Source organism: Stegodyphus dumicola, chromosome 2 (assembly GCF_044657685.1).
Source record: "Stegodyphus dumicola isolate Sdum_Otavi_A_Nest chromosome 2, ASM4465768v1".
Taxonomy (NCBI): domain Eukaryota; kingdom Metazoa; phylum Arthropoda; class Arachnida; order Araneae; family Eresidae; genus Stegodyphus; species Stegodyphus dumicola.
The window spans coordinates 154,825,027-154,851,395 of record NC_140769.1 but is presented as its reverse complement, the minus strand read 5'-3'; the positions used below and the strand labels follow the sequence as shown (position 1 = coordinate 154,851,395).

Below are 26,369 nucleotides of genomic sequence, written 5' to 3'. Positions count from 1 at the left end.
TTGTCGAGTCCATATTTCATAGCTGTCAGAGCCTCGAAGAGATTGGACTTTTACTTCCACGGTAGTTTCGAGGAAAAGCACCCTGCCAGTGGTCTAGTATCATTGACTGCACATTAATTGACTTATCAAGGGGAAAATCTACTATCAATTAACAACTAAATTAAGTGAGAGTGTTGCGTCTTTTTTCGAAGTAAGGATCAAATTATTATTTTGCTAGAGCCATGTCATAAGTCACTAACAACAATAAATCAATAGAAAAACATTAGTTCATTTAAGCCAAAAGAACCTTCACAAACAAAGTAAAATTAGTAAGATAATCTTTTAAATTTAAGTTGCTCATCAAGAACATAACTAAACGCAATCCTTACTTTAGAATAAATATTCTCCGACATTCTCATTTTTAAACTCAAATTCAAAAGTTAAAAACAAAAAATACATTCTTTAATATTAAAAAGTTAAATTCAAAATCAGAAGAAGATCAGAATTTACATAATCTTTAAATTAAAGTTGAAAATTCTGATGTGTACACCACATGACTTCCATGTACAAAACATTAAATTACACGCTTTTTCTCTTGAATTTCATTTAAACTAATTTCCTCGAATTTCATTTGAGATACATTTCTCATTCAATTGATTTAGTTCTCACTTCACGGCAAGGCACAAATACATAAAAATTCAAAATATTTTCTTTAAAAATTGAAAGATATCGAAAAAGATAAAACACCAAATACAGTTAAAGCAATTAAAAACAATTTTTACAATTAAAATTACAGTTTCTACGCAAAACAAGCAATTGGGCCAGCGGGCAATAAGGCCGACTTTTCGGTGCACAAAACTAAAAGCTTCCGCAAAAATACACTGAAGGTGCAGAAAGACTTAATTCACTATTCTGCTAAGTTTCAAATGTAAACAAATATGGCTGCTATAGTAAAAAAAATTTAGGCTTGGCAGCACTTAAACAGCTCTTAAATTGTTAAATTAAGGTATAGAAACCTTAACCAGAAGATAAGAACAACAGAATTCAATCATTATTAAAACAAAAAATGCACAATTTACCAGCATATAAGAATTTTAAAAAAATTGATCGTATTAAAGCTGACGGCTGTATATTTTAGAAAAGGAAAGCATCTGCCCCTCAGATCTGCTATTAGTTTTCACCAGCTGTATTTAAAAGTGGTATTAAGGCTTTGGCATTCTCGCTAGCCGATGCTTTAAAATTATGCGCCAGTAAAATAACTGAGCCAACTTATTTCTTATCGTATTGAAAGTGTAGTCTTAGATTGCATTACTCGTATGTGTATCAAATGGTCTCTTCTTGTTTAATTTAAACAGCCATAAGTGGTAGTTTATCTGTAGCACAACTCGTGTCTTTACGTTAAATGCTCGATTAACATAAAAAGGTTATTTTAAGCCTTCTCCTGCATTTGTGAATTGTTGAAACGTAGCTAGAACTCGCTTTTAGTCTAGTACGATCTGCAGGATTTTAGTTTCATATATTATAGCAACTCTTCAAGCTTAATAATGTGTTAATTAACATGAAATATTTAATATAGCAACATAAAAACTTCATTTCTAATTTCGTAAAAATACATAACTGCAGAGGTTTGACGTTTAATGAAAGCAAACGAAATGAACACTTTTCCTTTTATTCATTAAAAAGGCATTTAAAAGAATTTAAAAAAAAAAAAAAAACTAAGTGCGGAAAACATTAAAAAAAAATAATTGTGCTAAAAAAATTACCGTATTTATTCGAGTATTCTCCCACTTTTCTTACTAATATTACAGCTTGAAAACCGGAAGGGAAAAAATTTCTGGAAGCCTATTTGTTTCTGGAGAAGGTGTATATCTTTTTCTGGAGATACTATACTGCTTAAATGATTGACAGAGAACATTAAAAGCCATACATAAGGACAGACTGATTTAATTATATTATGTATTTCAAGGGATTTATAAATTTAGATGAATTTTTTTTGTTTGTTTAATAAAAATACTTTCCTATTTGTGCACACATTCTACACTGTTACCGGAATTCTTTAATTATGCTCCAACTTATTGCTACAGTCCAGTTTCTAAATCACATGCTGGAAAAACTTCGGGAAGATCACGCGATGAATTGAAATATGCGACTAAATACGGTAACGTTTTAACCCTTTCCGGCACGCTACTCTTTAAAGTTGGAATTTTACCAAAAAAAATTTTAGGCAGTCTATTTAGGCCTAGAAGAGTATGCAGGTATAATTTTGCAAAGATTGCACAAACCGTTTCCATTTTGTGGGTGTGTCCGAAGCGAACACACTTAGCCGCACGAGCTGCGATAGGTGAGCATTGCTGTGAAGCACATATTACAGTAAAATACTTTATCTGTGATTTAAACAGTAGAATCTGATCTCTGTAGCAGATTTAGCATAACCCAGGGTGCACCACGGCAAGGCCTGCTACTCTATACCCCCTAAAAAAACAGGGGAAAAAAGGAAACTCTCATTGCTTCGACTATGCTGAGGCCTCTCCGAGCCATTTACACAATTTTAAAATTTATAAGAAAAATAATTAAAATACTATCATATTTACAATTAATTATTGACTAGAAAAAAATAATTATTAAATATATATACAAATAAAAATCTACAGAAATTATAACTAAGCAAACTGCGCACGATGAAAGCAAGAGCAAAAAAGGGTTTGCTCTCCCTGAAAATCAAATAGCTAAGTGAAAACAAAGCACCGGGGTCTTCAAAACCAAAAACAGAAAAGAATAAAAACAAATATAAATAAATCTGCCTACCCCGTGTTTGAAGCACGAAACCAGATTCTGTGACTCACTCCCACGTGAGAGGCGCTACCAGTACAGTGTGTTCAGTCCGAACACACCATACACTGAAGGCTTCACTATACGCAATATTTCAAAGATAAAAATTAAAAGTAATGCAGAATAGGCTGATTAGCATACGAACAACAAAATTATATAAAGATTTTTTTTTTCATTGATATTTTTTATATTTAAAAAAAAAAGTCTGAAACATTTCTTTGAAAAATCAGTGTCTTTAAAAACAGAATATATCTCAACGTTAATGATTTGCTTGTGTGGTGCTGCCATCTATTATTCGTAGAAGAGATTAAAAGTAACCAATAGTGTAGTTTTCGTGATATTTATCGATTATTTTCAGGGTCTAAAGAGGGAATATTTTTGGTGTCTTCACACCGAACACACTGCCCCGGAAAGGGTTAATGATATCAATGAGAATTTACGTATTATTAATTCTTTTTTTTAGTTAACCAGTAATGGATTTTATTCGCCATTGGAACTTTACCCAACAGATGAAAACAAAGAAAGTGCATGGCCAGAAGGACTCACTAAGCTAACGAAGGTAATTAATTTTGCTAAATTTTACTTCTTATGAAACAAATCTTTTTATTCTGGCAACGTAATTAAGAAGAAAATTATGTTCTTTATTTTTAGATAAATTTCTGCCCAAGACACTGTAAACTATACTTTAATCTTCGAAAAGATTAAACTTTGAAAATAGGAATAGAGATTGATTTGGAATTCAGAAATCAGGGGAAATATCAAAAAATCATGTAAAGAAGCTAGCTAAATCTTCAGATATAAGTGCTGAAAAAACGAGTTTAGGTTACCATTTTTTTAACTTCTAATATTTTTAAAAGCACTTTACCTTCAATCAATACGCAGAATAAAATTTCATCTGCAAATTATACCATTTTTTGACGTAGTTAAATCCGAATATTATGAATAACTACTTGCATTAAAATTGCAATAAACCAGTCATGGCAAATAAATGTGTGTGTAAGGTATATCCTAATTTTATAATAGTTATTTTTAAGCTCTTTTCCTGTCTCTTCTAGCTTCAGCTTACGATTTCTTACCAGAATGAATTTTTAGAAACAGGTTAAATGCAAATGAAAAGGAGCAGTATTTAAGTCGAATTCCATCTGCCTTCGATAGAGAGAATTCAATTTCCTGAACAGCGCGCATTTGCCTTTTGCCTATGTCTCTCTAAGCTGTTACTACGCTCGGCCGTATTACGTGTACTTGATAGCTTCGCTGGCTAATTTAATATTAGGGGCCAATTAGTTAGAAACTGTGTTAGCTTCGGCTAAATCTCTTTAGTTAGTCATAAGTTCTTATTTCTTACATTTTTGAGTTTAAGTCCAAGCGGAGGCATTGTTGTACGTCCTGAGAAAGGGACCATCTGTACATCTTTATTTTGAGCAATAATCCCTTCTTAAATCTACATTTCTGTGTTTGGACTTAAGCGATTATTCGCTAAGCAGTTCTCTAGATTCCTCAACACTTAGTTAATAGAGATAAAAGTGAGGATCCCTACAATGTAATTTAATTTTTATTAATTTATTGTTATTTTATTCAATTTTTTAAATTGCTTGTGATTCACATGCCCATCATCAAGCGTTATTAACAACTACAAAAGACACATGACCTGTTAGAGAAATAAATTCTTAGGCTTATATTATTCATCCATAGTTATAATTATATCCATTTATGATTTATTATTGTGCTCATTTACGATTTATTATTACGTCCATTAATGATTGCTGGGGAATCTGCATTTCTCCTTTCCAGCTGCGTAGTGTTTAAAATGCGTAAATTTCAACGGTATATAGTCCCGCGGTAGAAGCCAAGAAGATGTCTGTGTATGTCCACCCGACGTCCTGGTTATCGACGTGACCAAATACCCGTAATTCTCTTTAATTCGCTAATCTGATGTATGGAATCCTGACAAGGAAAGGATTTGTCAAAGATTATAATGCGAATATCCCGGACAGTATCATATGGAATGGTTGCTGCCAACTAGCTACGAACATACCAGTCAAGTTAATCGCCGTTATTCAGCCTCTCGTCTTCTTCATATTGTTCATATGTCATAGGTTGATGTATTGTGTTCATCAGTTTTGTAAATCTCAAGGAAAGCACCTGTTATAGTATATGCTTGACTTTCAAGCACCTATGCTCTTTTGGTAAAGACCCAAGTTTCACACTCCGCCAAAACTCTCAACGTCATCCCTAATTAAAATTCAACAATGATTGTAATTGGAAATTTTTTCAAAAGCTAAAATTTGGCTTCTAATTCTTTAGTTCTTATAAGTGTTTGAAGATGACGCATGCCGCATTTTTAATATAATGGATATGGGAAGCAAGCTGAACGTCAATGGGCCCGATGATTTCGAATCCTGGATATGATATGGACATTTCTGTACTGCATTGTCTTTGCGAATGGGATGCCATAAACCGCACAACTATCATTCTGAAAATTCTCTCAACTTGTTAATGATATGAGAAGGAAGATGCAAGATTCAGATTCCATACACCGGCATATTTTCAACACATACTGAGATGGTCTTGCGCAAAGTCGTTCTTCTATCACTCGTTGTCTATATCCAACAGCAGATGAAGAGCTATACATCCGTAATTATCTTAAAGGTTGTCTGTATGACTCATTCCGGTATGCTGGATAAGGAAAAAATTTTGCCAAATATTTATTTAGCGTTTTCGAAAAACAGAAACAAAATGAAATCTATGTTTAAAGTGTTAGATATCTTTACATTAAGTTTCAAGGCTCAATTAAACGTCAGGAAAATGGCTGATTAGATAAATACCAATATAATCTTAAAAAACACCCCAGGATACAATTAACCAAATGAATGCAATTAATGGTTTTAAAACAGCTCATATTTAATGTAAGAAAAAACTTTTTCTGGTTCGCAATTTCTGTCCTATTGTAGTGCATAACGGTTAAATCATCGGAGTAATATTTACGAACTTTTACAGAAAAGAAAAGCTGTAAATAAGAAAATAACATGAGCTATGCTGTAACATTTGGGGTTATTTAGCATCTGTAAATCAGAAATAGTAGAGTTCATATGGTAAGAGATTGGTGGAAAAATTTAGGTTTTCATACAAACTATTTTATTATATCTGGCTTTGTTTTAAAAGAGTCTTTGAAGAAAACAACTTCAGTTCAGATTATTGATCTTACTAATTTTCAGTCGCGATATTTAAGACACTTAAATTTCTTAAATAGTTCGTTAACCTCTTAAAGCACTCAACAGAGTTAACTCGGGTAAAATGGAATAAAGTATTCCCGCGGACCCGAATGAATACGCTCAAGAATTTTACTTTTAGGTATGAATACAACAGAATATATCCGCTAAAATTTTGAGTTAAATAAAAAAAAAGAGGTTAAAAAAGATTGAGGTATAAAAAAATGGTGGAAAAAGACAACTTTCGGAAATTTTATTTATGCCTTAAGGGGTTAAGTTGTTAAAGAATTTTTTTATATTTAAAAATGTAGCATATAGATTGCATTCTGAAATTCATTAATTAACATTTTTTTTAATCTACTATTTTAAAAAATTGTTTATTATAACGTTGAACATATATCCAGAGTTTTAATACTGAAATTTATATTTGTCTCCACATTAACTGTAGGAAGATATAAATCAAAAATGTGTTATTTTCATAAAAGGACCGTTCCGTATTTTTCCCAGTCTCAGAAACTGCTTTTTTTCATCTCGGCCATATTAAAGCAGCGAAGTTTCAGCCCTCATTCTTAAACACAGAAAAATCAGACTTCGAATCAAATAATATCGGTCTACGATAGAAAATGTAATGTTCATTTGAATTTTCTATTTATCTGAGGAACAAATGGAATTTTTTAACTTGAATAGAGGGAGAAAATATCTTTATTCAGGTAAAAACAAATGAATGGGAAAAAAATCAGCAATTATTGAAATTTCATGACACCTTTTTCCAATGCTTGTTGGACAAAGTATGCTGTTAAAATCTCGATAACAGTAGAGAAAATAGATATTTGAAAATTTATCAATAATTATATATTCTTTAATTTCTTAATATTTTTATAAAATTGTTATTATTTTCATCTTTATCAGCTTTTCATAAAAGTTCATTCAACCTTTTTTGCAATGTCTTTTGGACAAAGTATTGCTATTCAAGTGTCGATATCAGGACAAAAATAATTTGTTTTAAATTTATTAATAGTTATATTTTTGGAAATTTCTTAATAGTGTTATAAAATTGTTATTATTTTCAATGTTATCCATCTTGCATAGAAATAAAGAGTACAACTAAAATTTATCGCGAAGAAATTTATTACACAAACGAATTTTCCTAGGCGTTATTGTCTTCATTAACTGCAAAGGAATTCCTCATTTCTGAAGTATATAATACTCGTATAGCGCTTTTATGTATTTTCTAACTTACACCAACACACTGCTTATAAGAATAAAAGCGACAACCCTTTAAAAGCAACTGATTATTAATAATATTTTATAAACCGTAATTAGTACTTCTAAATCGCAACTAGTTTAACATCAGGATTTATGATCACAACATCAGTATTGATATCACAAATAATAAAAGAGCTTTCTAAGTAGGTATTTTGTATCTCATAGATATTGCCTTTAAAAAGCAGTATTGCGGAGTTTCCTTCATTGTGTATACTGAGATCAAATGATTCTTATCAGCTTTCTAAAAACCATTTCAGACATATTTTACAAGTTCATATTCGGGAGAAGTTTATATTCGGGGAAGATGGTAAGCAATCCATTAAATGGTGTTGTTAAGTCATAGTTCAGTGCTCGCAAGACGCACTGAACAACCAGAGCTCTTTTCTACGGAACAGACCTGTTAGCAATATATGTACGCGGTAAAATAACAATGAATTTTAGAATGAGATCCTTATACTGCAAAAATGTTACATTATTACTGATTGGAGTCATTGCTATCCTATAGCCATGCCTGACGCCAATCCAGCATATTATTTGACAATGTATTAGTCTAAGAGGAATGGTTAAATTTTTAGGCGATTAAATTTGCTGTAAGAACTCTCCAAATGCGGGGATGGTTGTTTTTAAGGGGACTTATACACCTTAAAACCCATAAGATCTTCGAATATGTAACTGTTGCAAGAATTGGGATAGCTTATTTATTTTAAAAGCAATTACTTCCAACTTTTTAGAGCGGACTACTAATATAGCTGCTTTCTGAAATAGTCATCAGAAAGTTTGTGTTCCACAAATATTTTTATAATTTAATCCGCTTTGTGATAACATTTTTCGTCATGTTTCCACCTTGCACGCACAGTTTAAAACATTCTGTCGCATAATTTAATTCCATATTTAACATATATCTCTTATAACATTTGGAAACTATTGTGAACCAAAAATTCTAAGAATTTCGTGTTAATTTTTTATTTTATTTGGAGTTGAGTTTAAAAAATGTATTTTATTAAAAAAATTTGTAATGCTTTCGTACATATTTTTTTTAATATTAAAATCTTCATCAGATTTTTGGTTCAGTTAGAAAGTAGTGCGTATATAAAGAATTCCATCCAATTTCAAGTATGTACCATTAGCCATTTTTAAAATATCATGCGCGCAAGTTGGAAACATGACGAAAACTTTTGTCACAAAGCGGATTAAATTATAAAAATATTTGTGGCAACACAAACTTTCTGGTTACTAGTTCCCAAAGCAGCTATATTATGTAGTCAGCTGTAAAAGGTTGGAAGTAACTGTTTTTAAAATAAATAAAATATTCAAATTCTTGCAACAGTCACATATTCGAAGATCACCAGAAGTTTAAGGTGTATGAGCCCCCTTAAGCTCCTTGTTTTGAGTAAGAGGAAAACATTTTGCCCAGGTATCTGTACTTTATGGGACTTACCTTTAGTACACCTTATCTCTACAGAATGAAACAGCAAAACTGATGAAAGCTATGGTTTCATGTAACTCACTTGTGATCACGAAATGAAGCCAGAAGCCAGTTCATATTGATAGCAGCTGTCACAACAGTTCCATTTTTCACTAAGGGGGATTTCAGAACTTCAATGAATTTTCTAACTTATTAAGTTTTACCATCTCATTTGTTTCCATGTGCTTTCTTTCCGTCTAAGCCGTCAGTCGGAAATAACACTCACCTGGTCAGATCTTGGCTTTATTGTGTGCGGAGTAGGTGACGTCTTTCAAGATTCTTTGGATTGCATTTATGCTTTCTTTAGACTGCATTTATTCTCTGGACTGCATTTATACTGCTAAGCCTTTTATGCAATATAACAAAATGGTAGTTCTTGTTGATAGAATCTATATTAAGCACATGGTTAAAAGGGAAAAGTGGCATTAGAGAGACATCTGCGGAAGAAGTAATCTCATGTGTTTGCACGCTTATCACAACAAAACCAAGCCGTATTTCATATCAGGCAAAACAGTAGCTTAACCTTCTCCTAGAGGGTGGGACATAATGCTCCATACGTTCCATACTTTAAATATGTATTCAGAAATTTCAGTAAAGTATGGAGATTTTAAATTTACTCTTTCAAGAGGGAGTATGATGTGTAAGACCCTGTCAATTTGTTTTTCTGCTACCTGTTTTTAAAACAAGTGACTAAATGGGCCTAATATGTACAGAATTGGTGTCTACAGCCCAAGGGAAAGGATAAAAGTTGTAATGTTTTGACCTAAAATTAAATATTTAGAATTTATGTTATGAAGAGTCACAGATTTTCTATAATACGTCTATTAAAAGTTCATTTATTTATTTCAGCTCTCTTAGTTCCTCTGGCGCACTTATTAGTTTCTTCATTAAAATAGGACAAAAATGTTTTTCATGCATGAGTTTCTAATTATAAAAATGTTAATTTAAATTATTGATCGACCCTGACATTTCTCACTGAAACAATACCAATCTGTACACTTACAAACTTTCCAAACATTAAGGTATTGCAACTTTTTTATTACTTACATTTTACCGCTTTTCTTCCAAACATTCCATGGCGAGCCTGCAAGATTCTTTGTTTACTAATTCAGAAGTCAAACAACAAAAAGTCTGGTGAAACAACAAAAGTCTTCTTTGTTTAGTCAAGTCTGGTGAAAGGCATAGTTTTTAAACCTCTACATTTTTTTAATAAAATGTCTCAGTATCATCCATACGGGTCACATTCTCTTTTTCTTACCAAAAAAGACGTTAAACTAAGCAATGAAAAATTTTATAAAGAGTATATCAATATATTTACTCATTACGCTGTTTTTGTGTCAATTGTATAGAATTACATTGTTTATTCTCGCGTAGCTAGGAATGCTACAGCAATACCAGTTAGGAAAGTTTCTTCGCAAGGTGTATGGCGACTTTATCACATCGAATCCAACAGAAGTGAGTATGATTCTTTTTTACTTAATTTGCAAAATGTTTTTAATTTCATTTAATTTTCAGTTATATGTATGTTTTGTTGCATTTAATTCAGTAATATCAGAAATGGCTTAGGAAGGTATTCTCCGATTAAACGGTTGATTAACAAATTACAGAAAACTAAACAAAGGATATTTCCTTAAACCAAAAGACATCATATTATATATTTTTGTAAGGATAGATTAGTTTGTATTTGAATAAAAATTAAAGAAAAAAACACCGATTTGATTGGTTAACACACATAAATATTTCAAAACTTTCATTTTTAAGGAGGTTGCCTACACTGAGAACTTTCTTAGTGAATTACTTCATGCTTACATAACTCATAACCTCATCAAAATTTCATTTATGCAGTTCGCTCCCACAGCATGTATAGAATTTGTGACGAACTACCAGTAGTCAATGATGTAAAACACTCGATCACTGGCGGGCCTGAAACTAGCACATAATGAACCATCCAAATTTTGGTCAGCTATTGAGGAAAAAGCTTATCTGACTTTATAAATCTCTGCTATAAAATATCAAATGAATGACTAGTAATTTTTTCTTGAAAACTTAGGTTTGATTTAAATTTAAGAAATATTTATTTATTACAAAAATAGTATCTAATTTTCCGTAAGGAAACACTTTTGCGATATTCCAAAATCTCAAAATGTTGACAAACATACGAATTTTAAAACTTAAAAAAATTTTTTGGAAATTTATGTTTTATATTCATAGTATATTATTCATAATTTATATTTTAATTTTTTGTTACGACTTTAGATGATTTTCCTTTATCTTTTATTTATTTCTTGAACAATTAAAAATTTTCTACCACAACTGCTATATGACAGGAATTTTTATTATGCAGCTGATCCAATTATATAATCCAAAGAACTATAAATAATATGTAATGAATATAAAAATACAAATTTTCAGAAACTTTTTGTAAGTTTTAAATTTGTAACTTTTTTAACATTTTGAGATTTTGGAATATAGCAAAAGATATACTTGTTAAAAGGTAAACACTCCAAATATCTATTAATTACTTTGGAAGGAAACTTCTTATCTCTTAAACCACAATCTGAAGAAGATTACAGCTTTTGTCAGTTATTAAGTTTTTGTCAGAAGTTACACTATCAGATTTCTGGTGTAGATTCATTTTTATCTTTGCATGGAAATTTTAATCCATGTATACAAATGACATAACTTTCATTTAAAGTATATAATGAATTCAGAAATGCACTCTTAGCATTAAGGTTTATTTACAAGATAGTTCAGAAAATGATAATGTACGGCTTCTTAAATAGCTCAAGTTTTAGCAAATTATTTTTTATATTTAGAATTCTGTTCATACAAATAAAAAATGGCTGAACGAATTCCGAAATTGCAAAGCATATAATTTTATAATTTTTTTCTTTTAGAATCATTTTTCGTTTCTGCTCTAAGTTAAAAAGGGGGAAGAAAATAGCTAGCAAATTTGTTTTGTGTGTGAATTTATAAACTGTTTGAACGCTGTTGGATATTCTTTCTAGCCATAGTTTTGAAAAACCAAAATTCGTGTATGGCTTTGAACAGGAAATTCTAATTTGAATGGTCTATCGCGTGAAACAGCTTAGTCCCGAAACACGATTTGGCATTATTTTACTTTAGTGCGTTGATTCACTTTTCATTCAAGTCTATTACCATTCGGAAAAACGAAAAATATTATTCTTTCATATTTAATCTGCACTTTGTCAATTACCGAACTAAATTATTTAAAAGTAATAGAGTGAGTTCTTAAGAATATTATTTTGGTTGCTTTTTAATTTGATTGATTTAAATAAAATGCATTTAATTCATGCTATTTCTAAACTTCTTAAATATACAGAAGATATACAGCGTTCCTATGTTAGTCTGAATGTAAATTTATCTAATATCCTATTAAGAGTTTTTCGCTATTTCACCTTGGCCATTTCTATTGATAATCTCTTCTGATAAACCGTATTAAACTTTAGAAGAGCCCTTTCGGGCAATCTTTAAAATCTGAGCCCTTTATTTATTTATTTATTTATTTATTGCTCAGGTAGAAGCATTTAGTGCAGCAGACGACCGTACCCTCGAAAGTGCACTCTGTTTTCTAGCCTCTCTATACTCACCAACAAAGGAATGGAGGTTCTTACCCAAATTTGAGTGGCAACCAGTACCAGTTCCTCATATAGAAGGACCATATGATAGAGTATGTGAAATAACAAGTACAATATAATCACGTGTATATTACGAATGCACACACATATATATAAGTAATTATATATATGTGTATAATATATATATATATAAGTAATTATATATGTGTGTATAATATATATATAATACATATATAAGTAATATCTATATAAGTAATACATATATAAGGAATATATATATAAGTACATATATATATATATAAGTAATACATACAGTTGAGCTCCGCTATAAAGAACGACTTGAAGCTTGAATCGCCGCTTAAAAAGAAATGAATTATCTCACAAATGTGTGTAAAAATTGAATAGTGAATAAGAAACCGATTAACATTGTCTCATTTTTCTAAAATACTTAATAGTAGTTAAATAGTTAATAAATCTAATTTTTAAAAAATCGGTACTTACGTATTAGCGGAACACCCTTGGCACAGCTCGGCGATATTTTACAGAAATAAAGATAATTTGCTGAATTTTCGGTTTGGTAACTTCCAACGCATATGGTTACCTGAAGAGCTGTTCTGCGCATATTTACCAAAGTCTGGCGGCTTCTGAAAATTTCGAGACTTCTGCTGAGGTGGTTGCGATAACACGTAAGTACCAAAAATCATATTTAGATTTAATCATAATTATTATTACTCAGAGTAATTAAATTTTTTAGTTGTTTTTTTTTTCAGTTCCACTATTCGTTGATAATTTTATACGATAAATTACTTTATGGTAACTATTACAATTCTGATTCGTTCCTCGAAATACCCATTTATATAACGAATAATTATTTTATCAGTAATAATATAAAACATATAAAAATGAATATGATAAAACAGTTCCAAGTTCCCCCTGTAATTTAACTTCTGAGTACAAAAATAATATGTAATTTTCTGCTACTGTGTTGCAAATCGCAGGAAAATTTTATCCATGGTTACAAAGCAAAGATGCACATAACGTTCATAACGGATGTTTGTGTCTTGCAACGCAAAACTCTTACTCGAAGTACATAACTTAGCGTGCATTTATACTTAAACGAACCAAACCGATAAAGGTCAAAATTTCATTTCCTAAAAGACAAACCAACTGTATACCGAAGCTCATATGATTCACAACTTCCTCTTTCCCTGAACAGCAAAAATTTCAAAATTTTGTTCATTGCGCTAGATTTGAATAGAGTTCTGTCTGACAAAGAACCAGCTCGTGTCCTTTGGTTCAATGATCCTCCATATGGCATCTTATGATATGCTTATTCCGTCGTTCTCCTAGAACTGGGTCCACGCCTGTCTTACAGAGCCTTTGTTTAGAACATAGAGGGAAATGGTAGGGAAGATAAAGAAAAACAACGATGGATCCTTTATGGATGGAATGTGGATCCTAACATCCTAAACATGGACGATTTTAAGGGTCAGTAAATTTTTCATTTAAAATTCTAGAAGAATATGAAAAACAGGAAAAGGTTTCAATCAAAGATATGCATATAGGTCATTTTATCCCTTTTAAACTTCTAGATGTTCGCGATAGCAGTATATAATAACAGAAAATGTATAGGAAACTGGACAAGACCAAAAATTTCATTCGTAACATCCGGAGATTCGTTATAAGCACTTATCGTTATAGCGCTTTTTCTAAGAGATATAGTTCGTAAATACATCTAGCTAAAGCAATTAATTCGGTTCGCGAAGGTGCCGTGAGTGTAATTTTTATCTTTAATATCACCATTCTGGAAAAAATCGAGTCGTTACTTTTCTTAGAGTCATATATCTTTTTTTTTTTTTTTTTTTCGTGTTGAAGATCAGACAAGGCGTGTAAGCGTATAAAATAAATTTATTTAGGTATTACAAAAAAGTAACACAGCATATAATTCGATAATTTTTTGAAAGCAGTTTTACAAATTGTTAATAAGCAGCGACTGCAAAAGCCACAAACAGAATAAAGAGCAATATTCAAGTTACAGTTATAGTTATTTAACGAAACATAGGCACAAATGGAATCGTGCCAGGAACGTTTGATTTGCGTCGCCCAATCGGGACAGTGGTTAGCGACGCTGACTGCTGTACAGAAGAGCGCGGAGGCACGTACACAAATATTTAAAGATTGTGTTTTCATGACCGGATAGTAACCAATTTTTTGTTAATACATAGCACTGTAGCGTACGGTAGACTGATTGGTTGATTCAGCATTATTTAAATTTAAGCTTAAAAAGGGTTATATACCAACAATCACCAAATGGTTACCACAATCCAGGTATGATGCATTTCTGAAAAACTAAGTATAAACATGGAACTGCCTATAGAACAGAAAAGGGGAATTATCAGATTAAAAGAAAGTCCTTAAAGGGCCTGTTAAAAATTAAAATACTATCCTCCATGTATATGTATGTGTGCATTTATACGCATGCTGGATGTGTTCAAATTTATCACATTATATGCATTTGCCTTTCGACAAGAGCAATTGAAGACATTTTTCTACGAATTTCATTTAAATGCATGCTTACAGTTATAAATGCTGAATGCTGAAATCGAAAAGCATATAATTAAACAAGGAATGTCAAATGCGCTTTCAATGCTCCAGTTATCCTTCTCGAAGTACAGTTAAAAGTGTCACGCTAATATATGAAAAAAGAAAGTGCTCGAAGAATTGCGGTTAAATGTGTTCTTAAACTGCTTCGTTAAATTTCGTAAGAAAATGGATAAATAACCAGAAGTTAGTTCATTATTATATTATAAAAGCATTATGTTTATATCCAAGTTAAAAGTGGGAAAATCCAACTCTGCTCTCGCAGAGAAAGGATCTCCAGATCGTCCAAGTGTTTACCGAAAGTGTTATGGTACAGTAAATTTCCTTATATTATCTTTGCAAATACTAAAAATCCTTCATATTGTCTTCCATTTGATTTACATGCTGGAGAATTATCTCTAATAAAACTAACGTTAGAAAGAAATGTGAGAAACAGCTGCACTGTTGCCGAGAATTCAACTCTGGATCTTCCATATGCTACCCGGACGTGCTACCACTTTCTCTACAAAAGCACGTATGAGGGAACACGATAATTCGTTATGATATTTAAATGAACCGAAAATATTCAAAACTAAAACTTATTTCATTAATTCATTTGAGGTACTGTTATGAGATAAAATGCAGCGTAATTTCCCAGTGCTTGAGCAAAGAAAAAAGGCCCTCCTCTTTAACATTTCTCAGATATTTTTATATTGAAGTTTTATTGCATTTAAAAGTATTATTCATTTCAAAGAATTAAAACACTAAACTATAATTCTCCTTTAGCAAATATTGTTTTTTTTTTTTTTTTTCCTGACTTCTGTTTTTTAACAGAATTTTGCTATAAGTTCTCTAATAAAACTAACGTTCTTTTAGCTTAATTTAAAAATTTCCTCTTTGATTCAAGCTCAAGTAAATTATGAAATACAGTATTTAGGAATATTAAAAAACTAATCTATAAAAATGAATGCAACCAAAATTATTTTTTTTTTAAATTTTATACATTCGTCATTAAAAAGTTAAATATTCTTATATTCCTCATTAAGATTTCAAACATTATGTAATTAAATCTATGTGTAAACATGGATAGTTGTTTTTTTACGTAAAAATATCAATTCGTTAAAATTATTTTACTTCTATTAGTTTCTGGGTTATTTGCCTTATTGCCCAAGAATGTTTTCGGAAATACGCAAGATCATCAAGTCTCAACCTGGGCAAGAATTTATTAACAAAGATGAGGTAAGGATTGATTGAAATTTAATTTTTTAAGATAAAACGACTAAAAAAGTAGTAATTTTGAAAATTACTGCAATGAACTATTTTCCTTTTTCTGATTATTGAAGTGCAATGTTAACTTTGTTAATAATATTTACCAAGAGGTTATTGATTAGAACAGTTTAAGATTTGAAAAATTCAAAATTTTTCTTAGTTGTTTGATGCAAAAAAATTAATTCAGTACGTCAAATTAATAAAGAAACCTTAGATAAAAATCTGTTGAAATTAAAATTTTCAATCTTGTAACCAGTGCCTTGTTAAATTAAAGGTTTTTTTTTTAATAAAATAGGAGATTCTTTCTGAGGAATGATGGATAAAATATATATGCAGTCGAGCCGGATTAAATTCTATATTTACTTAAATTCACACTTTGTTGGCCACAACTCACTTGGCACTCCAATCGGGCCTATTTCTAGAACAATTTTGATACTATTGTGATAGAAGCGATCATTGCAGCAAAGCGTCTGGCCATGAGGAAACCACAAGCGCTCTCAACAACATACATTATACACTCCCTACGATACAGACTGGGGATGACATTGATAGTTTCATTCAGGAGCTCACAGAAAAGATCAAAGAAGCTCACGAAAAGGCAAAAGTCGAAATTCATAGAAGGGCATATACAAGAAGCTGTGATCTTCAAGCACTCATTAAACGGAGAAATGCTGCGCGGAGGCTCTTCCAAAGAACCAGATGTCATGAAGACAAAACCCTTTTCAATCGCCTTGCCAATGCAGTCAAGTCTCTTACACGCGTGCAAGCACAACAACGCTGGACCAGCTACCTTAACTCACTTTCCACGGACGATAACTCCCTGTGGAAAGCTGTTTCTAGGTATACAAAATGCTGCAACAAAATTCCGCCCCTTAAAGGCCCCACGAGGATTCATTACACCGAAACTGAGAAAGCAGAACTGTTAGCAATGCAACTGGAATCTCAGTTTTGCACGAACAACATACATGACATTCCAACAGAAAACATTGTTTATACATTTCACAACAATATCACAACAAATACAAACATAAACAACATCCCTCCGGTTATGCCTTCGGAGGTCCTTGACTGTGTCAATAACCTCAAGAAGCGGAAAAGCCCTGGTTTGGATGGGGTCACCAACTATATGCTAAAGAAAATGCCACTTAAGATCATCTTCATCCTGGCGAAGATATTCACCAGGATCATGCAACTACAGCATTTCCCACAGGCCTGGAAAACGGCAAAAATTGTACCCATCCTTAAACCGGGGAAACCAGCATCCGACCCCACTGCTTACCGGCCGATCAGTCTGCTCTCCTCCATGAGCAAGGTCTACGAGGCTATGCTTCTCACGAGAATAAATCATCACCTGGAGCAAAACAACATCTTAATCCCAAGCCAATTCGGTTTCCGGAAAGGCTTGGGAACCACGAACCAGCTCTACAGGGTAGTGGAGCTTATATCGGATGGTCTGCACAAGAGGAGAGTTACTGGCGGTCTGTTTATTGACATAGCCAAGGCCTTTGATCGGGTCTGGCTGGAGGCATTAGTTTACAAAATACACAATCTGGGCTTCCCAGATTACATCACAAACATCACTAAATCCTACCTAACAGGTAGAAACTTTGTCGTTCACGTCTCAGGAACAAATTCTAATCTACACCCCATAAGGGCAGGGGTCCCTCAGGGGTCCCTTTTAGGGCCCACCTACTTTAATATTTACGTGAACGATATCCCTACAACTCAGGACACAACACTGGCTATGTATGCTGACGACACAGCAATCCTCACACAAAGTGCATTTGCTGGTTCAGCTATACAACATCTACAAAATTACATACATGCACTGGAGACTTGGCTCACTCAATGGAAGATTAAGGTCAACATAGATAAAACTCATGCCATCCTGTTTACCAGGAAGAAGAAGTTAAAAAAAAAACCTGGTCATGTACGGCAGCTCCATCCCCTGGGCCCAGCAAGTCCCTTATCTTGGGGTGATCCTCAATAAAACTCTGTCATGGAACCCACACATCACAAATATTATTAATAAGTTTCGAGCCCGTAAAGCTCAACTCTTCCCCTTAATTGCTCGAAACAGTGTTTTGTCTATAGATAACAAGTTACTCATTTATAAATCCATTTTGCGTCCATTACTATGCTATGCATGTCCTGTATGGGCGTACTCATGTAACAGGTATCGGGGCAAGCTACAAATTGCCCAAAATTCCACTCTCAGACAAATTGCCAATGTACCATGGTACGTGAGGAATAATAAAATTCATGAGGAACTGGGCGTGCGCCCGCTTAAATCTGTATACTACAAAATTGCAAAACGATTTCATAGCAGGCAGCTAGAGATTGGAAACCCTGCCATTAAGATACCTGAGTACGACCCATACAATCTGGACAACAAACACAGGCCTTTGGCCATATTAAATGAATGGATCATGTAATGGCATAGCATAGTAATGGTTTCTCTGCTTTATATAATTATTGTCTTCTTAGCAACACCTTCAGTATGTATATTTATTTTTATTATTGTTATTGTACTCTCATGTATGTATATAAATTTGTATATATTTATTTGCCAAGGGCTGGCATCACTTTGGGCACTGCCTTGTGTTTCACATCTTTGTTTCTAGGATTTCTCATCACTCGACAGCTTTCTGGCTTTCTGGTAATATATAAAAAAAAAAAAATCCCTAAAATCCACCAAAAAAAATTAAAAAATTCAAAATATACTTAAAAATGTTAAATAAAAAAATATATAAAAAAAAAAAAAAAAACTTGATTAGACTAATATGTATAAACTTAATGAAAAGCAGCAATTCGAAACTTCTAAATATATTCTACATGGGGTAGGGCCTTCGGCCCAGGTACCCTGGTGTACCAAGGCACCGTTCCACTGAGGAGGAAACCACAAGCGAAAAAGGGAAGTGTGGTCGCAGTAGTAATGCTGAGGAAGAAGGGAGGAAGTCAAGTTTCAGTTCGAGTTAGTTTTGTTTCTTTTGATTGGGCAAGACATCTGCATTAAGAGTTACGTAAGATCGCATGATTAATTTGAATGACGCAATTTAGTTAGTCCCCAAATTAAATAAAACTAAAAGAGGTTATAGCCAGTTAAAATTAGAAATGTGCTTTTATATTTTTTATCTTACATACATGTAATACAATAATTAAATTGCGCTGCAATTTATACAGATATACACATACATATAGTATATATATATATATATATTTCCCACCCTATACTTTTTTCCTCGGATAGGATAATCAAAATTACTTTTGAACTCAGTCTATCTCTTTATATGGACAGATAGTTAGATTGTATATATAGAAAGAGCTATAAATGAATTTTCTATATAGATATGGAGAGCGATAGATAGATTAAACATTTCTTCTTTAGTTTAAAATAAGAATAATTTTCCGATTATAGGCTCTACTTTCTTTCGTAATTATCTCTTTTGTTTCCCATTTTCATACTAGGATTTTGTTAATTGTTTGCTTGAAATAATAACTTAAAACTGTTGTTGCAATCATATTTACCTGTAACTGCTGTGAGCGGTCTCTCAGACCGCACATTTTCAATTAAATGCTTCCACCCCTTAGAATAATTAATGGGTATTGCCATTCTTAGTACCTTCCTAAACCAGTTGTCCAAGGTCACATACCAAGTTGTATTTGGCTAGCTCTATTTCTTCTTTTATTTTGTATAATTTTCTTCCCTTAGCGCTCTGTGGGACCGATCACAGCAGATACGATTCAAATTTCGGCCGATAAAGTTCACTTTTTGTTGTTGTTACATATTTCGCTTTTTTATAAATATTCTTGAAATGGCTTCAAATACGTGCAGGAAACGTTCTATATATCTTACCCAAGACCAAATTGAATAAATAGTTCGAAATTGGTCTAATTTATAGTTCTCTGAATGAAAGTTCCCATAATGAAATTATTGAGAGCGACCACGACACAAATTCAGAAATATCTGAGGATGAAAATGAAAATCCATGTTCTCCTTCTACAAGAGATTTTTTTATTGGGAAAAATGAGTTCGAATGGCCTATTCAAGAACCCAACAAGGGTGTTCGAACTCGTAGTCACAATATTATTCTTCGTTCAATCTATTCAACTTCTCGTTGAACCCGAGGTTGGCCTATGGCAATATTCTTCAGAAACTTGGATATCTGTGCAATAAATGCATTCGTATTATTTCAGTTTTATCCCATTGGCTCCGAAAATGAAACGAAAAGGTTTCATTAGCAATTCATTTGGTGCAGTCTCGTGTAAAACGGAGGATAACTTCATCATTTTTACCTAAAGAACTCAAACTTACAATAAGAAGAGTTTTCGGAATAAATGATGATGAAGGAAACATTGCGATCGAAGACGATAAATTAAATAAAAAAGAACGTGCTGTATTTGTCCACCGAGCAAAAAAACGAAAACAGCTTACAAATGTATAGCATGCAAAGAACCAGTGTGTCTACAATGCAGTAGAAAATAATGTATAAAAGGCAGCTTCAATTATAATTTTTAAAATAAAAATTAATTTCCTATATTCTTATTAAAGCATTCTTATCGCAAATTTTAATCTAAAATAAAAAAGTTGAATTTTAAAATTTACTTCTTCCATCCAGAAACGTAAGCGAAGGAATTATTATCATAGTATATGTTTTATTTTTAATGAACTGATTTAAGGATAAAAATTAATTTATATTTTCATGAAAAAGTTAAATATATGAAATTAAATAACATTTATTCAAATAAGAAAAATAAAACAATATCTTATTTTGTTTTTAGCAGAAGCGGTCTGAGAGACCGCTCACAGTAGTTATGCGACAATTTAAGTCACAGTAGTTAAAGGTTTATAACTCCAATTTAAATAAATAAGTTTCATGTTTCTACATAGTTCCTATATTCTTTCTGGGCAAATAACAGTGGCATGCGCATGAACGACTGGAATGATGTAACTCGTTTGTTCGACATTCTCCAGAGGGAGGTAAGATTTATAATAATTTTTATGATATAATGTTACAATAACATTCACCGTCTTTGTAGCATTTTTGGTTCGAAATACTATAAAAATGTTTAAAATGCTACAAAAGCAAAGTTATTTCGTATAATAATTATAATGATTTAGTTTGATTATTGATCCTTTAGTTAACATTTAAAAATAACGTTATAAATTCTATATAAAATAATTAAACTAAATTCAGTAGGGGATTTAAATTATAAGGTACAGAAAATATTAGGCACTAAAGCATTGCTGATAAAAGACTAAAAATGAAATATAGCTTGTTTTGACAATGCAGTACTGTTGTTGTCAAAATCAGCAAAATTCTGAAAATTAACTTACTGTAAGAATGTGCTTTATACTGCAGGTACGCACTATGCAAACGTTATACATTTCATGTGACAATTAATATCTATGGACGATTGTGGATATTTACTATATATAGTAAAGATGAAATGTTCTCAAGAAATGAGCAAAATGGTAATATATTTTGATACTGAAAAGTTCCAATTTGAAAACTGACAGTGCAGTTTAACTGAGACTGCAGTTTATGTATTAAACGCAAACTACCTGTAGCAACAGTTTGTATGCATATAAACGTACATGAAGAACCAAAATTACTAATTAACTTAAACAAAGAGTAAATGATACGATAATTTTATCTCAAAATAAAGATTGCAAGTTGGTGAAGAAGGAAGCGGTTCTGATAAAGGAGTAAAATTATTTGTATTAACAAAGACAAAATACAAAGTTTGTCAATACTGAGAAATATATATAAATTATTCTACTTATCCGGCACACACTTTCAAATGTTATGATGCAAACTGAGGGTGAAAATTATATGTAAATATTATATTTAACTCTCTTTCTCTCTTTGTTTTGCAGCTTTATGAAATGTAAAAGTTTGTAGACTTTGTTCGAAAATTCGCTTTTCGCTATTAAAAACTCAATATTTCATAAAAATTGTTTTTTAGATTATATGTATGAACTTAGCTATTTTTAACTATATCTCTCTTTTTGTAATACACAGACTTCAAACAATAACGGAGTTCAAGATTGGCAGACATGTTTTGTGAGTGTCTTAGAATTTAGCAAAAGGTTTTTCTCACCAGAATATCTTTAACGTTTCTGTTGAACCGATAAGTAAAGGAAGGGTATGAAGCAACACAAAAGCATGGATTGAACTCAACTTATGAGGATTCTTATAAGGATAATCTCTTATAAGGATGAGTTCATATCTGGACTCAGCATTTCTGAGTTGAGTTTACTTAAATAGCAAATTTCAAAACATCTAGAAGAGGAATATAGGACAAACTATTGGTTCAAATTACTTCTATCAAATACTATACTTATAAATGGTACCATTCATTAACGGGAGAATGGTGTTTAGAAGCTTCTATTTCTCTGCCGTCTACGGACCTCAGAAGACATTGTCACAAAATACGAAGAATAAATTTGTCTACGTCAATGTGAAGCCATGTCAAATTGAATGAAAATATGGAATTGTTAGCCATCAGGTGAAACAAAGCTTCTCATGTAATGCAATCTTTAAAACCTTATCTTACTAGCCGCCGTTCTACAATCTCATCATTGAATTTTATTGTTAATAACCATAGCCATGCTGTTGATATTACATTCTTTTGAGATGACCACGTATATTGCAATCATTTTCGATTTTTTCAGATTGCGTTTCAGTGAACTAAAGGTGCATCTAACAGTTTGCTTACAGAAGCATTCGCCAGTAGGAGGAATTTATCCCTAAGGCGTCGGTTTCAGATTAAATTGATCACTCCGCTAAGGTGAAAAAAAGCCAATCAACTGTCGCCGTCTATCAATAATAGGCATTTTGGAAAAGTTCATCAGTTCCATTCGAATATCTAAAAGACGTTACATTTTTGCTGCTAGACTGGTGAAGGTCATGGAAAGAGTAACAGAAACACTTCGGCAGCTTTCAGAATTATATTCAGCATTTCAGCGGAAATTGGACATTTTGCATTTCTTGTATAATCTTGAAAATTCTTAGTATGTTTATTCAGTTATAATAGCTCCTTCCAATATTTTCTTCACACTTACTTTCTGAGGTATTTTTGAGAATTTCGCCATATTTTCTTCTGTTGTTTGGCTGGAAATGTTCAGGATTCTCCGTTAGTTTGAAAATTTTTCTTCTGTTGGCTGAAAGGATCTTGGAGGAGTTTCCTGAGTTTTCCTATGCATATTCAGGAGCTTATTCTTGTAATTCGGGCATCCATGATAATTACTCACGTGTGGGCCTTCGCAGAAAATACACACGTTTCTTCTTTCTGCTTTTGACATTCGGAGCTTTTGTAGCTTTCTCTGCATATTACACATTTAGTGATATTGATCATTCCTCCTCTGATGAGTGTTTCCAAATCTCTGGCATCTGAAGCACTGCGTTGGTACTCTTTTCTTTATATTCTTCGATGTGCATATTGATGCACTTGATGTTGTTTGCTTGAAAATGGCACAACCTGTTTCGTTACCTTCTAATTCCAGGAAAAAGTTGGAAGTTTAATCACTGCTCCTCTGGTTATTTCGGTGAATTGTTTGACTTTAGCGAAATTTCTTCTTATTAAATCCTCTTTTAGTCATTTTAGATGAAATGATTAATAATGATTATTGAAAAAATGATTAATAAGAAGATTAAAAGATCTTTTATCCTTCTTATTAAGTTTCGTTATTGCACTTGGTGTTGCTTATGATACATATATTCCGTGAGCAAAGTGTTTAAACAGAAGAGAATATTTATTTCGAAAAGAAACATATTATGCCTTCATTATGAAACTTCACAACAATTTTTTTATTATTTTATTTCTATTTCAAACCTTTTTCATTAGGGTAAATTTATGCAAAATCTAGAAACGTGAATCAAAAGTTTCACATAAGACAAAATAATAGATTGTACAAGAATTATAGAACTCATTCAAATCCATTTCTTGAATGAAATTTAAAAGTGAAACCATTATCGACAGAGTTCGACTATAAGGTCAGAAACTCATATTGCAAGATATGTTGTGGTTAGAATAAAACAGTTGAATCCAGCTTGTTTTGCTGAAACGTTTCCAACGCTTGCAATAATGCTTTTTCAGTGCTTTAATTTTTGGCATTAACTGCTATATTAGATATATTAACCCAGAATTTGATTTAAATGATTCTCTCTGATTAGAACCATACTGGACTGGAAGTACCAGAGTGGGCAAAATTGTATTGGAATGAAATGAAGAGAATCACCGATGCAGCATTCAGATGGAATCATAACTCAAGAGTAGGTCTGAAGCTTAAAATAGGTAAATTTCTACTCAGTATTTGCTCTTAAATATTGCAGTTAACATACTATCTCATCTTTGCCCTTATTTATTATGACATTTAAAAATAACTGAAATATTTCCTCAAATCCTTATCATGAAATAACTTTCGTGGATTACTTGGATTAAAGTTGCGAAAAAACAAGCTCTATTCCCACATAGCACAAAAACATCCTTGGGATATCCCAAGGATGTTGCTCGCGGGATATGCGCACATCCTCAGGACATCCCGGAATATCCCGCGAACCTCCTCCCGAGTGCTTAATGTCACATCCCGGGATATCCTCAGGACATCCTAACCAAGTCCCATCGACAGCGTGCGGGATGTTATTAGGATATGAACTCCTACTTACTACATCCTCAGGACATCCCGGGATATCCTACAAACCTCTAAGCACATCCCATTATATCCTAAAAACATCCTATCTATGTCCCATCGACAGCATATGGGATGTTATTAGGATTTAAAGTCCTACTTACTATAATCCTCAGGACATCCCGTAATATCCCAATTTCCTCCTAAACTCATCCTCCTGAGCGCTTAATGTCACATCCCAGTATATCCTTAGGACATCCTATCTACGTCCCACCGATAGCATATGGGATGTTATCAGGATTTGAAACACTAGTTACAATATCCCTTTAACCTCTTAAATACATACTCTCAACTGCTTAGTGTCACATCCCAGTATATATACAGAGGAAAATTCCAGTGAAAGTATGTGAAGGTGTGATGATCTAAAACCTACTTTTTTTTACACAGATAGTCTCAAATCGTTCTCTTATGGTTACTATGGAAAAATAAGAAATGTTGAAAATATTTATACAACTTATTTTGCTTTTAAATCTGAATTTGTGAATATATTAAAACTGAGCAAGGAAATTAAAATGAATTATTAATACAAAATATTAAAACTGAAAATTGTGCTTTTATTTTTAAGATATTAAAAATCTTTTGATCATTTTTAAACATCCAATAGCCCCCAAATTGAATTATTCATAATTAAATTATTTTACAAAATCAGTTTCTAATTTCAGTTAATTTGTATTAAAATTCAATAAAATTACCCATTTAATAATCTTTACATAAATGAATCATCTTTCTTTAAAACATGTAAGGAATTTATAGTGTTTTGATGACACTGTTGGGAAATTGTTAAAAGGAATAAATTGTATTTTTAAAACTAAATCAATTCCTAGCCTCAGAATAAATAAATATGTTTTCGTAACATGAGAATGCTGCAGGCTTTTTTATATATTTAATATTTAGTTGTAAAAATTTGACATTATGTTAACAATTCTTTATATCATTCAAAAGGTAACTCAAGAAGCTCTTCTAAAATTCTATCTTTCTGCTCACACAATTAAAAAAAAAATCTGAATGGCCTCAGATTTTAGCAGTCACTCAAAGAGGCTAAAAGTTTATGAATGCATAGATTATCAATACAGATGGGGCAGTGGAAATAGCAAAACATTTTATAAGATACTGACACCAGAAAGTTATATATCTTCTATATATTTGAAAAATGAAGAAATATATCATGTAATTATGCAGAAATATTAAAATGTTTTCAATTATATATATCATGAATTAAATGCATTTTAAATCTATCAGATTAAAAATTAAGAAAAGCATTGTTAAGAACTGTGTGTAATGCTTTTAAATAGCTTGGCTTGTTAGTCAATAATATATTAGATTTCAAAGGTAAATATGTTAAATTTTGCCAAATGGCAAGAATTGAATGAAAAGCGAAAGAAATTTACGATTGACGATATGAAGTCACGTTTCAAAACTAATAGCCCTTTTAGATTAAAAAAAAAAAGTTCTGAAAATAATTTGCAATGGTTCATTGG

The 26,369-nt window shown here is 32.0% G+C and overlaps 2 protein-coding genes across 5 annotated transcripts in view; one reads left to right on the top strand and one right to left on the bottom strand.

Annotated features, from left to right (window-relative positions):
* LOC118193155 (prostatic acid phosphatase-like) overlaps positions 1–26,369 on the bottom strand; it is a 116,254-nt gene that overhangs the window by 61,309 nt on the left and 28,576 nt on the right. The window lies entirely within an intron of this gene.
* The window catches only part of LOC118193154 (prostatic acid phosphatase-like), a 50,443-nt gene that overhangs the window by 1,254 nt on the left and 22,820 nt on the right, over positions 1–26,369 (top strand). The window contains exons 2-7 of one of the 3 annotated variants that reach the window (XM_085811326.1): positions 3,272–3,367; positions 10,123–10,203; positions 12,287–12,439; positions 16,071–16,166; positions 21,088–21,177; positions 24,377–24,497. In XM_085811326.1, the coding sequence (XP_085667452.1) occupies positions 3,272–3,367; positions 10,123–10,203; positions 12,287–12,439; positions 16,071–16,166; positions 21,088–21,177; positions 24,377–24,497 (637 nt within the window). The remainder of the gene's footprint in view (positions 1–3,271; positions 3,368–10,122; positions 10,204–12,286; positions 12,440–16,070; positions 16,167–21,087; positions 21,178–24,376; positions 24,498–26,369) is intronic. The other 2 variants (XM_085811328.1, XM_085811327.1) reach the window with 2 other exon arrangements.